This window comes from Capsaspora owczarzaki (genome assembly GCF_000151315.2).
Source record: "Capsaspora owczarzaki ATCC 30864 unplaced genomic scaffold supercont2.8, whole genome shotgun sequence".
Classification (NCBI taxonomy): Eukaryota; class Filasterea; order Ministeriida; family Capsasporidae; genus Capsaspora; species Capsaspora owczarzaki.
In genome coordinates, this window is record NW_011887299.1 from 1,336,637 (window position 1) to 1,351,580 (window position 14,944).

A 14,944-nucleotide genomic window follows, 5' to 3' on the forward strand; every position below is an offset into this window, starting at 1 on the left:
GAGAGTTTTGCGAGTTCGAATGTTGTACAATGGCTTGTCGATTAGTAGCAGTTTAATAAATAGAATCAATCAGAATGCATGCAATTGAGAAAATGCAAAAAAAAGGTGTTCAAGTGCTTGGCAGAAAATGTAACGGAAAAGCCTAACTTAGGAGGCAGCAAGATACTCATTGGACTCGGCCGACGAAGAGGCCAGCGCGAGATCGACCGAAGTCATCGAATGGGCGCGCGACCGCAGCGAATCCGAGACAGGTTCGGACAAAGCCGGATCGGAGTGAGCTGAGTGTGTGCCATTGGACAACCGTTTCGTTGTTGGTGGCGAACCAGGCACAGTCAAGAACCCAGAAGAAGAACTCAGCGATTGCATGGGAATGAGTTCGGACGTGGAATTCAATGTGGCGTCGGAACCGGCAGACAACGTGCTGGCGGAAGCAACGTGCTGGATGCCGATCTGGACCTCCGAGAAGCGTTGTTGCGGAGCTTTTGGTGTTTCTGGAGACATTTCAGAGCCGTTGGCGGTTGGGGCCTGGGAAGCAGACTTCTTTTTCGCGGCTTTGGTCTTGCTACTCGAAGAAACGTCGTCCATGCCGCTATAAGGGTAGAGGAACATGGCAGAATTGATTCCCACGCTCGTATGCGACGATGACGACTGGCTTTCACCATCGGTGGATGAATGTCGCCCATCCGCCCCATGAGCAGTATTGTGGCCGTTGGGCTTGCTGGCTCCGCCATTGGCGTTGGGTCCCGCGCCAGGATTGTTGGAATCAGCAGGGGAATCGCTCGGCTTTGCTCGGCCAATCAGCACCCGTGCGCCAGGCTTCTTTTGTTGCTTATCCACGGCCGCCTGGTGGGCATTGGCCAACGCCGCCTGGAGCTGAGGACGCAGAATGAGATGCACCTTGGGTACAAACAAGATCAGTAGAATAGCCATGGAGCCCAGAACCAGCACACAGCCGCGAATAATGACAAGCGGCGCATCATCCGACGAGGAGGTTGCACCGCCAATCAAGTAGTTGAGCGGTATCGTGATGACTCCGAGGAAAAGGATGAGCACGATGGCAAAGGCGATTTGTGAAGACTCGTTGAACTGAGACGGCAGCAGCCGAGTGCGCCACGCAAGGTAGGCGCCCCAAACCAGAAGCAGGCCGATCGCAGCCACGTTCGCCAGCACGAACGGCAGGGAACTGGTGCAGTACGTGTTCATGACGACCAGCAATGGCGTGGAGCGCTCCCAGTCCATCTCCTCGGCAAACATGGAGCGGTCGACAACAGTCCATGCAATCAAGAGCGCAACGTCGCACAGCAGAAAGATCCCGATAATCTTGAGCAGAAAGACGTCCGTGAGGCCCTCTGATCGGCGCACCGAGGTCGCGTTGAACAGTCGATGGAGCCGATAAGTCTTGGCAAACAGGGCGCTGAACAACAGCATGATGGAGAATGACACCAGCCAGACACGCGAGGAACAAATGACGCTGTCGCGATCGGGGGGCGCAACAACCACCACGCCCGCGATTGTTACAAGCGCAATGCCCGTCAGAATAACAAGACAGAACAGGTACGACGCGGCCATCACCACCCGGTCTGTCCGGCGTGCAGTAATCAGAATGGTCGTCAGCGCGACAAGCAGCAGATTGACGGCAGCCAGTGCATAGACCGCCTGTGCAGCCTGCTGAGCAGAATCACCTGCCTCGGAAGTGACTGGAGCCGCAAACACGCATGTTGCGCGCTCCTCCGTCTCTGCCAGCAGGTTGGCGGCAGCAGCCCAAATAGTGGCAGTGGTGGTGAGAAAGTCTGGCGAGAGCTTTGTCGGCAAGGAGGATTGGGAGGCGATTTCGCTCTGCAGCGAGGAGAGCATCACGGGCTCGAGCGAGGGTGCGGCGACAAGATTCGACGACGGGAATTGCAATCGTGCGGTACCGACCTCGTTCACAAGTGCAAGGTAAACCGGTGTGGTTGCGCGATTGGTTGCGCGGAGCCGCACCAGTCCGTTGGGCGCGTGGAAGCTCTGCGCGTACGCATACAGCTGAAGCTTGCTGGGCACGATGGAGGCTGCTGCATTCGCACTTTGCGCCCAGTACTTGACCGCCGTGTAGGCAGCAGCGCATCGCTGCGACAGCGTGTTATCGCTGCCACTGGCCTTGTAAAAGCTGGACGTGAACACGCTGTTCTCGGTCGTGGCTGTGGTATCGAGGTAGTCGGTCAGTACGAGGACGCCAGCGCAGTCCGCCGTGACATCCGCAGGCTCGAGATTCATTGCAACAGTCGTGATGGTGCCCACAAAGTTGGGCTTGGTGGCCAAGGCCAGGACGAGTGTCGAGATGACACTCGCTGACGAGATGGTGGAGATGCAAGAATGCTTGGAAAAGCGGAATGGGCGAGTCGACGGGTCTACCGTCTGGTGCAGCATGGCGAGCGCTTGGAAGGACTGGCGAATGGCGGAAGGCTCGGTGTCTTGAGCAGAATAGATGACCACGCCGACCAGTGTGCAGTTGAGCGCTTGCAGCAGGTTTTGGGTGATGACGACTTGCTGCGTCACCTCGGCAGAAACCAAAGCTGCAACAAGCTGGTCAAGCACATGCGTCGTGTTGGCGATGGTGATTGACGTAGGTAGCGCATCGTCCTCGAAAGCGAGCGAGATGTAACTGATCCCCTTGCTCTGCGTCAGGAAGGCCAGCAAGGCGAGCATCCGCGATCCAAACTGCGGGCCAAAGGATGCAATCGTACCACTGCAGAAAATACCGCTATCGTGCGCAGCTGTCCAAACCAGCTTTTGAGAAGGCGGTATGGTGAGTGCTTCAGAGATGGCCTCGATCTCTCTCAATGTTGCAGCGGAACGAAGGGGCAAAAGACTAGCGGCGCTCTCGACTTGGGACCGCGTCCAAGCGGAGATAGCCCCAAAGCCCTGCACGACATTCTCGTCGGAAAGATGTATGAGAAGCTGTTCGGCAGAGTAGGAGGCGTTGGACTGTGTATCAAAGATGCGCGGGAGAATCTGGACGGGGCCGCTGGAGCTGGCAAGGACAAGCCCGCCAGCAGCATTAATCTCGGCGATGGCAAGAAGCTCGGCATGAAGAGCGCAAAAGTCAGTCTGAGAGCTATCAGAGCCGCTCAAGGAATGGATCAGCAACACCTCGACGAAAGGATAGTCATTCATCGAGCCGTCGCTGAGGGACAAGTTTGCAATGGCTGCTGTTGTGGCGACTGGGCTTGCGTCCGTTTCATCATCATCGGCCAAGAAATCACACGAGTACGCAAACGAATCGTTCAGATAGGTGCTCCAGACAATTGGCGTTTTGCTGCCGCGGGTCCAAATCGCGTCGACGAGCCCGTCAGCTCGAACCTCGCCAATGTAAAGCTGCTTGCTGAGATGATTGCTGCTCTGCCCAGCCACAAGACCCTCGGGTGCGTTATACACGGTGTCGTAAAACTTGGCGCGAACGGCAGCAGACTCAAAGCTGCTCGCGGCTTCCACCGCCTGCCGCCAAAGCATCACCGACAAGAAGGCGCTTTCAATGCCCTGGCTGACCCGACGCGTGCTGCCATACATGGAACGGAACAATTCTAAAAAGTGGTCGCTCAGCAGGCCGTCCTCGGAGGCTGAGCTTTCGTCAAGGGCGTCGCTGACGGCAAAGAACGGCGCAACGGAAGCGTTGGCAACAATGTACTGCTGGAAGACTTGGCTCGCGGTCGAGGAGGGCGACACGCTTGGAGCCAGTGTGGAAGAGCGAAACACGGGCTGAACGTACGACGCGGCAATGAAATGACCCGCACAATGCTCCGCTCCAATGACGCCGACCTCGGGCTCGGACAGGGTGAAGGACACAATCACGTGAACGGGTGGAGCAAGACCTGCCGCAGACATGCTCCGGTACAGCAGATTGCTCGCAGAACCGATGACGGTGCTGTAGATCAGAGCGGACGAGCTAGCACCCACAGCCTGGATGAATGGGTGGATTGACGGAGCGGCTTTGAGCACGTACGTTTCCGTCACCGTGATGGAATACTCGGCAAGCACGGAGACAATGATGGCATTGATCTTTTGCGAGAAGACGTCCCCTGCACCCACAAGGAAGATGCTCAAGTCTGGACGCTCGCGCGTCCGGCGCACAAAGTACCGCACCGTATCTTCGACGATTTGACTCGGCACGGCTCCCGTGTAGATGAGCGACTGTGAGCATTCCTGCCCTTCGTGGAAGAGCGGGTACCACGCCAGATGGTCGCCGTCCTGGAAGGCTGCAGCCACTTGGCGCCGAGCAGCAGAGTTGCCTCCCAAGAAGGTGGTCGTGATGCCGGATGCTCCGGATGCCACGGGCATGTTGGCAATGCTAGCAGCGTGCTCGAGGACCAGGGGCAGGGAGGAGTTGGGGTTGTAAAAGACAGGAACAAGCGTGTAGCCAAAGATACCGCCGCTATCCTGGATTTGTTGCAGGCCGAGCAAAACACCATCAAACACTTCCCGATCGTTGACCGACAGAGCGCCTGAAACGGACAAGACCACGGCCACGCGTGCCACGTCGAGACGAACCCGCGGTGTGTCAGGCGAGAACAAATCGCCCTTCTTGAACACGGCATCGCACGTCTCGAGGACGAGATCCGAGGCGGCTTGCAGCTGTTGATTTGCCCGGAGAAGCATGAGGTTGCGAGGCTCGCCCACAAACGCGTACTTGAGCACGTCCATAAACTCGAGCTTCCAGGTGCGACCCAGTGCATCTGGCGATTGACTTTGAGTGCGGGCAATATAGACCTGCCGACTGGCGAAAAGAGTCGCTCCCAAGGCGCGTGTTCCAGCTGGGCTGTAAATGGTCGCACCCAGTACCTGAACGATGGCGGTCTCGGGAGATACGTCGCCTTTTGTCAGTTGGCCTCGAATCTCACGCAGGACTGCAAACGTGCCCGTGTACGCCGCTTCCATCACATCCGTGATGACGGGCATTTGTGAGCCGTACATGTCGTGCAAGGCCTTGACGAAAATGGCGCTCTCATCCGTGATCAGATCAGACGGATTGGCGGTCGATTGCGACAGGGAGGCCGAGGTGCCGGATGTCACGTCCGCAGACCGCTGCTGGAGATGAGCAATGGCGTCGGACACGGTGGGGGCAAGATACCCGGCGACAATTGCGTGGCCTTTGGTCAGGGCGATGGGCAGCGCATTAATGTCTGCCTCTGAAAGCGTCAACGAAACGACAATAATCTGGCGGCCTGACGGGCCGGCGGCCGTGTTGAGCGCCTGGACGGCCGTGTAAAACGCGCGGGTAGCCTCCAACGAGCGGGAGCTGTCAATGGTGGAAACGATGATAATGTCGTCCTGATCGGCGCCGTATGCAGACGTAATGCCAACAAGCATCTCGTTCGCGTTGCTGCACTGGTCATCAGCGCACAGTTCTTCCGCGACGAGCTTGGCGCCTTTTGCCGCAAAGACGTCAGCGATCGCAGCACCAACAGCACTGGTGAAGGCGTCGCCGGTCGAGCCAGCAAAGGCAAAGCTGTCGGCCTGCCCGAGGTAGAATGCGGTGGAGGCGTCGTCCGAATCGGTGCCACGCAGAATGTCGGCATTGTACCCAAGCCACTGAACCAGGGGCTCCAGCAGTTGATTTGGAAGCGAGCCAAACTGAAGCGTTGCCAGCTTGCAGGCCCCGCCTTCTTGCAAGAACGGGTTGACGACAAGCGCGGGAAATCTCGAGTTTCGAATGTCAAACGGCGTGTACACACCTAGCACGGGGCCAGCTTCGCCCGCTTCACGTCGTCGTGGTTGTTGTCGTTGTTGTCGTCGTCGTCCTGGAGCCGCAGGTGGGCTGCTTGATGGCGGAGGCGGCGCGGGAGAGCCGCTGGGTGGTGATGAAGGTGCAGGCGAACTGGCCATCCCACCCACGCTCGAGCTCGAAGGAGGAGGTGCGGCCGAGCCAGACCCAGACCCGGATGTATTTGTGCCAGATACAAGCTGGCTAAAGCGGTAGAGAGCTTGGTCTGTTGCGCTGCGTTGGCCTGGGGTCGATCCTCCACCAACAATAAACAGAAATCCTTGCTGGAGCAGGTCGAACACGGCGTCTTCGTACTGCGCATCGGTCTTGTTGGCGAAATCAAACACGGTCGCATTGACGAGCCCGTCTGGCCACCCGAGCATGGCATGTGTGATGGCAAGGTTGACTGCATGAGCAATCGAGGCTTGACGTCGTCCAGCGACGCCTGAGGCCTCGATGACCACCGCAATGGTCAGTTTGACAGGAGATCCGGATGAACCGCCGTCGCCACTCCCAGGCGATGCTGTCGGCTGCTGCCCCGTCGCCCCGGTTGTTGGCGCCGCGCGGCTGGCACTCGCAGTTGGCTGCGGACCTGCCATGGAAGAAGAGGCAGCATCAAGCGGAGGAGGAAGCGGACTGGAAGGAATGCCGGAATGGGGAGGCGAGGCTGCCAGCGACCCGCTTTGGGCAGGACCCGTTGGCGAGCCACCGCCCGGTTCCGCGAATGAGCTTGGCTCGCTGCTTGGCAGGTTGCTCGCCGGAGGGTTTGGTGGTGAAGCGCTTGGCGGGGGGCTCGCTGGCGGGCTCGCTGTGCCTGGTGCGGATGGCGGCGGCGGAGCGAGCACTACCTCAGCGAGAAGGCTGACCAGCAGCAGCAGCGCCGCGCCGGGCAGCAGTCGCAGGCCGCGGCATCGAGTCGTAGTGTGCACCATGGTGAGTTGTCACAGAGAGAAGGGCGGTCTGGCCGGGCGACCAACAAAAAAAAAAAACACAAGGGCAAGTTTCGCAAACCACTGCTAAAACAACAAGAACGAGATTCGTTTTAGATTTTTTGGATTGCGAATGATCTGCAGTTATGAAGTTGAAGTGGGAAGAACAAGTGGAGTGCACGTTCGGGCTTGGATTCTTTTTTTTTTTGGGGGGGGGAGGAATGCGAGATAGTAGAAAGGATGAGTCACAATGACTGTTCTGTGATGAAAACAAAAGCGAAGGGACTTCAAAGACCAACAGAATAACGAACGAGAAAAGCGGTTTGCGCCAAACACTCTAAAAGGAGCAAACCAACAAATGAGCGGCGAGGGATGGATGGAGAAAAAGACCGCTGGACGATGAACTGTCTCTGCAAAAGTCGGCGCAAACGTATAAAACTGGCTTTCCACCTTCCTGCATCCAAGCAGCAATGCTCTCGTTGTTTGTCAATAACAAAAAGGTATATTGAGTAATGTGTCAATGAAGAAAAAACCGATATGGGCGACCAAACCCAGAAAAATAACCGATGAAGCAGTAAATCGAGGAAAACAACAGCGCTCAGGCTCCGAACGATTGTGTTTGTGTGTTTTTAAAGCTTGCTGGCGTTCAGCTTGACAGTCAGGTTGCTTGCCAGCTTGTCCATAAACTCGAACGTGTTGAGGTAGTCCTCACGCTTGAGCCTGATACAAAAAAGACACAAACACAAAATGGTGAGCCACTTCGAACTCACGACAGACAACTAGTCCCCTCACTTGAAACCTCTCTACCTCAGCCACCTCGCGCAACGTCCCAAACCGAAAAAAAAACCCCCCTCCAAATAACAACAGCAGCGACTCCTCTCAACTTACTGGTCTCCCTTAACAGCAAGAGCAAGATCCTTGGTCATGAAGCCAGCTTCGATCGTCTCGACGCAGACTTGCTCAAGAGCAGTGCTAAAGTGGGCGAGCGCCGGGTTGCTGTCGAGCTTGGCGCGGTGAGCCAGGCCACGAGTCCATGCGAAAATCGAGGCAATGGGGTTGGTGGAGGTCTCGCGGCCAGCCTGGTGCTCGCGGAAGTGGCGGGTCACAGTGCCGTGGGCGGCCTCGGCCTCGATGGTCTTGCCATCGGGGCAAAGCAGGACCGAGGTCATGAGGCCGAGCGAGCCAAAGCCTTGGGCAACAGAGTCTGACTGGACGTCGCCGTCGTAGTTCTTGCACGCCCAGACGTAGCCGCCGTCGGCCTTCATGCTGTACGCAACCATGTCGTCAATGAGACGGTGCTCGTACCAGATGCCGGCAGCCTTGTACTGGTCCTTGAACTCCTTCTCGTAGACTTCTTGGAAGAGGTCCTTGAATCGACCGTCGTAGCGCTTGAGGATTGTGTTCTTGGTGCTCAGGTAGCAGGGCCACTTGCGGTCAAGTGCGTAGGACAGGCAGCTGCGGGCAAAGTCGCAGATCGAGTTGTCGAGGTTGTACATGCCCATGGCAACACCGCCGCCGGGGAAGTCAAACACCTTGTAGGTCTGGGCCGGGCCGCCGTCGGCAGGCTTGAAGACCATTTCGAGCGAGCCCGCGCCGGGCACAACAAAGTCGGTCGCGCGGTACTGGTCGCCGAACGCGTGACGGCCAATGACGATGGGCTTGGTCCAGCCTTTGAGAGTGTTGGGGTCAGAAAACAAAGAGAAGAAGAAGAAGACACGCGAGTCAGTCACGCACAAGATCATCATTCCATCAAAACAGCAATGTACCTGGCACAAGGCGGGGGACGTTCTTGCACAGAATGGGCTCGCGGAAGACGGTGCCACCGAGAATGTTGCGGATGGTGCCGTTAGGCGACTTCCACATTTGCTTCAGGTTGAACTCTGAAAACAGAACAGAACGACGAGATGAAATGCAGAAAGTGAGGGAAAAAAAAACCTCAGACAAAGAGAGACAACGACAAAACAGCAATGGAGCCCTCACCCTTGACACGGGCTTCGTCGGGGGTGATGGTGGCGCACTTGATGCCAACGTTGTACTTGAGAATGGCGTTTGCGCAGTCAATGGTGACCTGATCGTTGGTGGCATCGCGGTGCTCCATTCCGAGGTCGAAAAAGTGAATGTCGAGGTCGACGAACGGCAGAATGAGCTTTTGCTTGATAATGTCCCAGATGATGCTGTGTGTGTGTGTGTTTGGCGCCAGAGTCAGTTTTGAGTTTGTCCGCAGTTTAGGTCAGTTGAATGAGGATGATGATGAAAATTTGTCCGTGATGTTGCATTGGACTGGCTTTTCAATCTCCTCCCCAACAACTTCAACTGCAAACCCATACACGCCCGACCCTCAATGCAGAGTGAACGTCGAATGCACCTCACTCGTGCGTCACTACGCAATCACACCAACGCTGCGCAGTCGCAGGTCGGACTCGCTGCTTCATAAAAGCACAAAAACCAATCAAATGCATCGCGCCACACTGAGCGCAAAAAAAAAAAAAAAAAAAAAAAAAAAAAAAAAAAATCCGCTTTGTTTGATCACGGTTTTTTTAAAAAAAAAATAGTAAAAATAAAAAATAAAAAACAGCTGAAACTGCATTGGAAAAAAAAAAATAATAGATCAAGAAAAAGTATGAAACGTGAAAGAAGAAAAAAAGGAGAACGCGGCGAGTTTGCTGGAAGATGAGCGTTTGCAAGTCGCTGGGTTTGCGAATGTTGAAGGGATGGAGGAATGACAACGATAAGGCACTCGAAACGTGGTCCCGCCAAGAGAGAAAGAAAAAAAAATGGGGAAAGGAAAAAAAAAAAAAAAAAAGCGGCAATGCAGCGTGTTTTGGAAAAAAACAGAAAATCGCGCGATGTTTGAACGATCAGCGACGAAGGGAAAGATGATGATGAAGCAAGAGAGAGAGAGAGATCGAGAGATGGAGATGGAAGGGTGTGGGCAAGTGATCCGACGTTGAGCCCGAGTGCGGTCGCTGGGGGTGAAGGAAGAGAACCAAAGAGGAGGAACTGAAGCCGGAAGGAAGGAAAAGCGGAGGAATAAAAAAAAAAAAAAAAAGGAAAACGGAACGAGACTCACCGGGTCATCTCATCGCCTTGCATCTCGACGACAGCGCCGCCTGTGAGTGTGGATGTGATTGGTGAGTAGGAAGTCGGGGAATCACGGCAAAGTGAGTACGCAACAGATTCAGATTCAGACAGACAGAAAACATCAAACAAAACATAAAAAGCGATAAGCTTGGAGAAATACAAAACGATAAGCTTTTTTTTTTTTCTTTTTTCTTTTTTTTTTTTTTTTTTTTTTTTTTTTTTTTTTTTTTTGTTTCGTTTCAAATGTTCAGCAATCAAAAAAACGCACCTTGGATTTTAGTCATGGTTTTTGTTGGTTTGGGGTTTGAAAAAAATAAAAGAGTGAACATAACACGGAAAAACGGAAAGAAACACAATCTGTTGCGAATTGGAGCAAAGCATTGTGAAACGAAACCAAAATGAAACCATCCCAACCGAGAATGGAAGAGCAGATCACTGATGCAGTAGCATGCGGGAATCCAGGTATTGCCATCAATTGAAACTATTTTGGAGTGTTGAGCGTCATGTGAGGAAATCGCGGGAGGAAAGGTCGCTTCGAGCTGAAACAAAAATTGGGTCCTTTCTGACGCTCCTGGTGCCATCCAGCGGGACATTAGCGCGTCCCTGTCAATGCGAAAATTATTCGCGCATGTACTTGATTCATATAATGGCTTGAAAGCGCTGAAAAGTGACAATCAGTACACAATTGGAGCTTGACACGCTCTTTCAAAAAAGGGTTTCCAGTCCATCGCAATTGTCAATTTTTAGACCAAAATTGCGCAACAGAGCATACGCAGAGATCACTCAAGATTCCAATACACAATCCTCTAATGATGCAAAGCCTGGAAACTGCGACGTCAATCATGCGCGAGAAGATGCCGAATTATGTCTGCAAAGTTTCGTCCGGCCGTTTAGTGGCACAGCAGAGAAACTCCAGCCTCCACTGGCCTTGAAAAATGATAAAGACTATATTTTACACACGTTCGGTGCATCCGGAACAATCTAGACACCCTAGGTGATGTACAAGATCGTCGCAAAGCTGGCAGTTTGATTTTTCAATTTGCGCCTTGCCGCCAACCAAGCCAGGCACCAGGGAGCTCCTGCCGCTATCAAATTCAACCCAAAAGAACGCACATCTCATCGTGGATGACACGGAGAGGCTGTATTGAGGCCCAGCATAAGCTAACCTTCATTTTATTGTTCGGAGCCGGCAAAAACAAAAACAGGATTGCCGGATTGCCTTCAACCGATTCGCGCATCGCTGCTTCGCTCGCCGCTTCGACTAGCTATATAGTAGCTTGTATGAAACCATGGCCTGCATCCCTCCATGTGCTGCCGAGTTGTGTTTCCAGGGGTCAAATCTGAGAAACAAAATTCAAAAGCTCGTTTCTGCGTTTGAGCTATTTGTACCTTTTGTACACTTGTCGTTGCCTTCCTCCATTAGGCACACTTTTATTCACAGTCCATTTGTTCCTGAATCCTGATCTGATCTGATGGAGGACGACATTTACCTTGAGCCAGACACGATTGCAGCGAGCATTGCTGCGTTTGCCCCGCATCTGATGCCGGCGTCCAGCGTCATCAAACCCGCCCCCGACAGCAGCAAAGCCAATGCCCCTGCCAGCGACAGCAAGAGCACAGGCGGTGCTGCTGGTGCTGCGGCAGCGGCTTCTGCGCAGGAAACTAAAGGAATCTCTGCTCCTCCGGCAGCCCAAGCAGGGATTGCCCGCAGCCCGAGCACCGACGCTACATCATCATCAGCATCATCATCATCAGCAGCAGAGGAGCCCAAAGCCGGCCTCGACTCGGCACAGACGGAGCAGTCTGCGGCCGAAGGATCGTCGACGCCGAGCGACCAGCGCGAGCGGCGAATGGGCCGAGCGATTGGCGACTACACTGCGGAGACGACCGAGGAGCTGACGCTGCGCGCTGGCGATGTGATTGAGGTCGTGATGCAGGTCTCTGGCGGCTGGTGGGAGGGCTTCCTCAACGGCAAGGTCGGCTGGTTCCCGTCCCATCTCGTCCATCTCCTGCCTGCTGCTGCTGTTGCGGTTGTTCGCTCGCCCAGCAACGAACCCTCCGCGCCGTCCGCCTCGCCCTACGTCAAGGCCCTCCCCGCTGCCATGTGTAAGCCTTCTTTTGTCTTTTTGCTGTTGGGGTTTTTCCACGGGGGGGTCGGGGTCGTCGGATTTCGGTTTTGATCGATTCCATTGAACAAAGAATTGAAAAATTGAAAAATTCGACCGCTTTTTATTTTTTATTTTTTATTTATTTTTTGATGTTTTGATTTTTGTTTGAGCTGTTTTGACTGACGCACGCTGCAGTTGGTGAACTGGAGAGTCTGTGTTTGTCTTTTGCATTGATGCGTTGGGGGAGAATGTGAGAGAGAGAGAGAGAGAGGGGAGAAGGGCGCGCGCACTACGAAGCTGCGAGGCGATTTGGTTGAAACATTCGAAAGATTTGAAAAAAAGGGAGAAAAAAAAAAAACACTTGAAATTTAGAAAAAAAAGAAAAGAAAAAAAAGAAAAAAAAAAAAAAAGCTCAGACAAGAAACAAAAAGAAAAGCCAAATCGTTCTAATCAAATAATGCTTATGTTGAATCGCTCGAGATACGCGTTGACGAAAAAGCTGCCTCAATCAGCTCACTCACCATCCATCCGTCACTTTGCAAACAGTCGAATACGCTCGGGCAACCTACACTTACCAGTCAAACAAGCCAGATGAGCTGCCGATGCACAAGGGCGATATCATCCGCGTGTTGCGCAAGTTTGACGATGGCTGGTGGGAGGGAGAGACAGTGTGCGACGACCCGAAGCGAGGCATGTTCCCGTCCAACTATGTTCGAATGTCGTCCACGGCTCTGGATCCCGTGCAGCTTCAGCATCTGCTTGCCAGCAACGGATCGTCTCTGAGCAGAAGCAACAGCAAGGTTTTGTCGTCCAATCAACAGCGTGGTTCGCGAACGTCCCAAGGCTCGGAAAAGCTGTACGCGACCATTGGCGAGGCCACCAGTCACCGTCACCAGCAGCAGCAACAGCCACTCCAGCATACCGGGGAGCAAATCTACGCCTCGCCCGACGATGCAACGGAGAACGATTACGCTCTCCCGGACTCTGTGCGGGGTGCCGTCAATTACACTGCATCCGTAACCTTGTCAAAAGACCGCGCGTTGGCCAAACCCACCACGCTTGGCCGCGACAGCGACATTGTGCCAGATGCCTTTGGAGCTCAACTCAATCTGACGCAACTTGACTCGGCATCCTCCAGCATTTCGAATCTGCGCATTGGCGGCGCCGCCACCATGTCGGCCATCTTGCCCGCAGCGAACGACGATGTGGGGTACCCTGGGGCCTTTAAAAATTCAAACGGCTTTGACGCTACGCTGCCCGACATGCGCCACTCGGTGGCAGTGCCAGGCCAGGATGCTCCGTCCACGCGGCACCCATTCGGCCACATTTTGCAGCGCTCGCAATCGGACGCTCAAGCCGCCTTGAACGGCGACCATCCGTATGCCCGTGTCCACAAGGATGTGTCTCACTCGCAAGAAAAGGCGGCTCAGACACAGCAGCAGCAACAACGACAACAGCAACAACTTCAGCAACAACAGCCTCAACCGCACTATCATGGAGCGGATGCGCGTGAAGACAACTTCCCGTTGATTAACGCTCAATGGAGCAAAATTGCCCAGCTGCGGCGAGAGATTCAGGAGCAACTCACGACCGACGTGACGCAGCTGGCCATGAAGGCCTCCAACGTCCAATCCGCCATCACGGGGAACATTGAAGCGGATGCCTTCCTCTGGGAGATGCTCCAACAGCTCCGCATCCTTCGTGCGTGTCTTGACTCGGTGGAAAGCACCCTCGTCAAGATTCTGCCCTTGGGCACGTCGCCTGGCTACGAAAAGACGAAACGTGAAGACGCACAGCGCCAGTCACTGCTGGCGGCACCTTCTGCCCACACGCAGCATGTGTCCCAGCAGGACAGTGCTCACTTGGGGGCGCCAGAGCAAGACCCCCAGCAGCGCTTGTCGGCTCGCAAAGAGGTGTCCAGTGTCATGTTTGCTGCCGTTTCCACCGTCAAGCGTGTTGTGGTGGATGCTGGCGCCGCTCCAGCAGCTCCAGTCTCCTCCTCCTCCTCCTCCTCCTCCTCCTCCTCCTCGCAGACTCAGACTCGCCCCGCTCCCAGCACCTCTGCCCCTGCTGACGACGAGCCAGTGTTTGTTGCGACCGTGACCAAGGCCACACGCATCAGCACCAATCCCACGCGTCCCGCTGACGTCCCCACCACGACGCCTGCGGCCTCATTCGCCGCATCCAGGTCGGCAGAGAGCATCCCCTCGCACGAATCGGCTTCCCTCACTGCATCGGACATTCGGCGCATGTCAAAGCAGTCTTCGGCCCAAGATGTCAGCACGAGCCACGGCTCGTCCGCGGACGAATTGCCTGCAATGTCCAAGAGCAGCACGAGCATCCCATCCGAAACTGCCGCCTCCACCCCACCGAAGGGAGCCGGTGGCATTAGCGGGCGTCGCGCATCGGCGGATCACCTTCGCTCTGGTCCCTCGGACAGCTCGTTTGACCGCACGAGCAACCACTCATTCCGGCCCGCCAACGCCTCCTCGTCGACGTCGTCGTTGTCCGGCACAGCGTCGCCCAGCTCAAGCGCAGGCCATCATCTGCCGCGTGCCTTGCGATCACCCTCCGCGTCGTCATCTCCGGCCCAAGCGAAGGCCAACGCGCATGCGGCTGAAGCATCTCCGTCCACAACTGCAGCTGGTGACGCGTCCGTGCGCTCCCACACCAAGGCGTCTCGTCACACTTCGGCTTCCGCGTCCTTCTCCTCGTCGGCGGCAGGCATGTTCTCCGACGACTCGCCCAACAGCAAGGAGCGCGGCCGCCTTGCGTCCGTCTCGGAGAGCTTTGAGCGAAGCAAGCCGCGCGAGCAATCCAAGAGCATGTATGGGCGCCCTCCAGGCAAGCTCAACTCGAATCTCCTCGCCAAGTTTGACAAGGACACACCGAAAGCAGCAGCGTCCCCATCGGCTGGCAGCAAGTAGTGGGTCCACTTTGAGTTTTTTTTTTCCGTATGATGATTCGTTTGTTTGTTGCAAGGGTTGTTGTTGATGTGTTGTTGGAGTCATTGCTGTAGTTGCTGTTTTTGGATGTCGAAAAAAAAATGTCATTGTTGCTTTGGTCCCCCCTGGTCAAACACCACTTTT

General features: G+C 54.9%; 3 protein-coding genes across 3 annotated transcripts; 1 reads left to right on the forward strand and 2 right to left on the reverse strand.

Annotated features, from left to right (window-relative positions):
• Positions 1-35: 35 nt before the first annotated feature.
• CAOG_05347 (hypothetical protein) lies at positions 36-6,829 on the reverse strand. Its single transcript, XM_004346982.2, has one exon. The coding sequence runs from the start codon at positions 6,667-6,669 to the stop codon at positions 148-150; it is 6,522 nt and encodes a 2,173-aa protein (XP_004347032.2). The 5' UTR covers positions 6,670-6,829; the 3' UTR covers positions 36-147.
• Positions 6,830-7,164: 335 nt separating this feature from the next.
• On the reverse strand, positions 7,165-10,057 carry CAOG_05348 (isocitrate dehydrogenase 1). The gene is made up of 6 exons (XM_004346983.2): positions 10,016-10,057; positions 9,737-9,776; positions 8,647-8,840; positions 8,433-8,546; positions 7,555-8,335; positions 7,165-7,386 (listed from the first exon to the last, which is right to left on the reverse strand). Exons 1-6 carry the CDS (start codon positions 10,029-10,031, stop codon positions 7,296-7,298), a joined length of 1,236 nt encoding a protein of 411 aa, XP_004347033.1. The 5' UTR covers positions 10,032-10,057; the 3' UTR covers positions 7,165-7,295.
• Positions 10,058-11,187: 1,130 nt separating this feature from the next.
• CAOG_05349 (hypothetical protein) lies at positions 11,188-14,922 on the forward strand. Its single transcript, XM_004346984.2, has 2 exons — positions 11,188-11,853; positions 12,402-14,922. Exons 1-2 carry the CDS (start codon positions 11,220-11,222, stop codon positions 14,780-14,782), a joined length of 3,015 nt encoding a protein of 1,004 aa, XP_004347034.1. The 5' UTR covers positions 11,188-11,219; the 3' UTR covers positions 14,783-14,922.
• Positions 14,923-14,944: the final 22 nt, after the last annotated feature.

Bases quoted from the DNA above. Each gene is read 5' to 3' on its own strand.
- CAOG_05347 (XM_004346982.2), bottom strand. From the start codon at position 6,669: ATGGTGCACACTACGACTCGATGCCGCGGCCTGCGACTGCTGCCCGGC.
- CAOG_05348 (XM_004346983.2), bottom strand. The intron at 8,841-9,736 runs GTGAGTCTCGTT...ACACACACACAG, and splicing joins CAAGGCGATGAGATGACCCG to CATCATCTGGGACATTATCA. The intron at 8,336-8,432 runs GTACATTGCTGT...ACACTCTCAAAG, and splicing joins CGTCCCCCGCCTTGTGCCAG to GCTGGACCAAGCCCATCGTC.
- CAOG_05349 (XM_004346984.2), top strand. From the start codon at position 11,220: ATGGAGGACGACATTTACCTTGAGCCAGACACGATTGCAGCGAGCATT. The intron at 11,854-12,401 runs GTAAGCCTTCTT...CTTTGCAAACAG, and splicing joins GGCCCTCCCCGCTGCCATGT to TCGAATACGCTCGGGCAACC.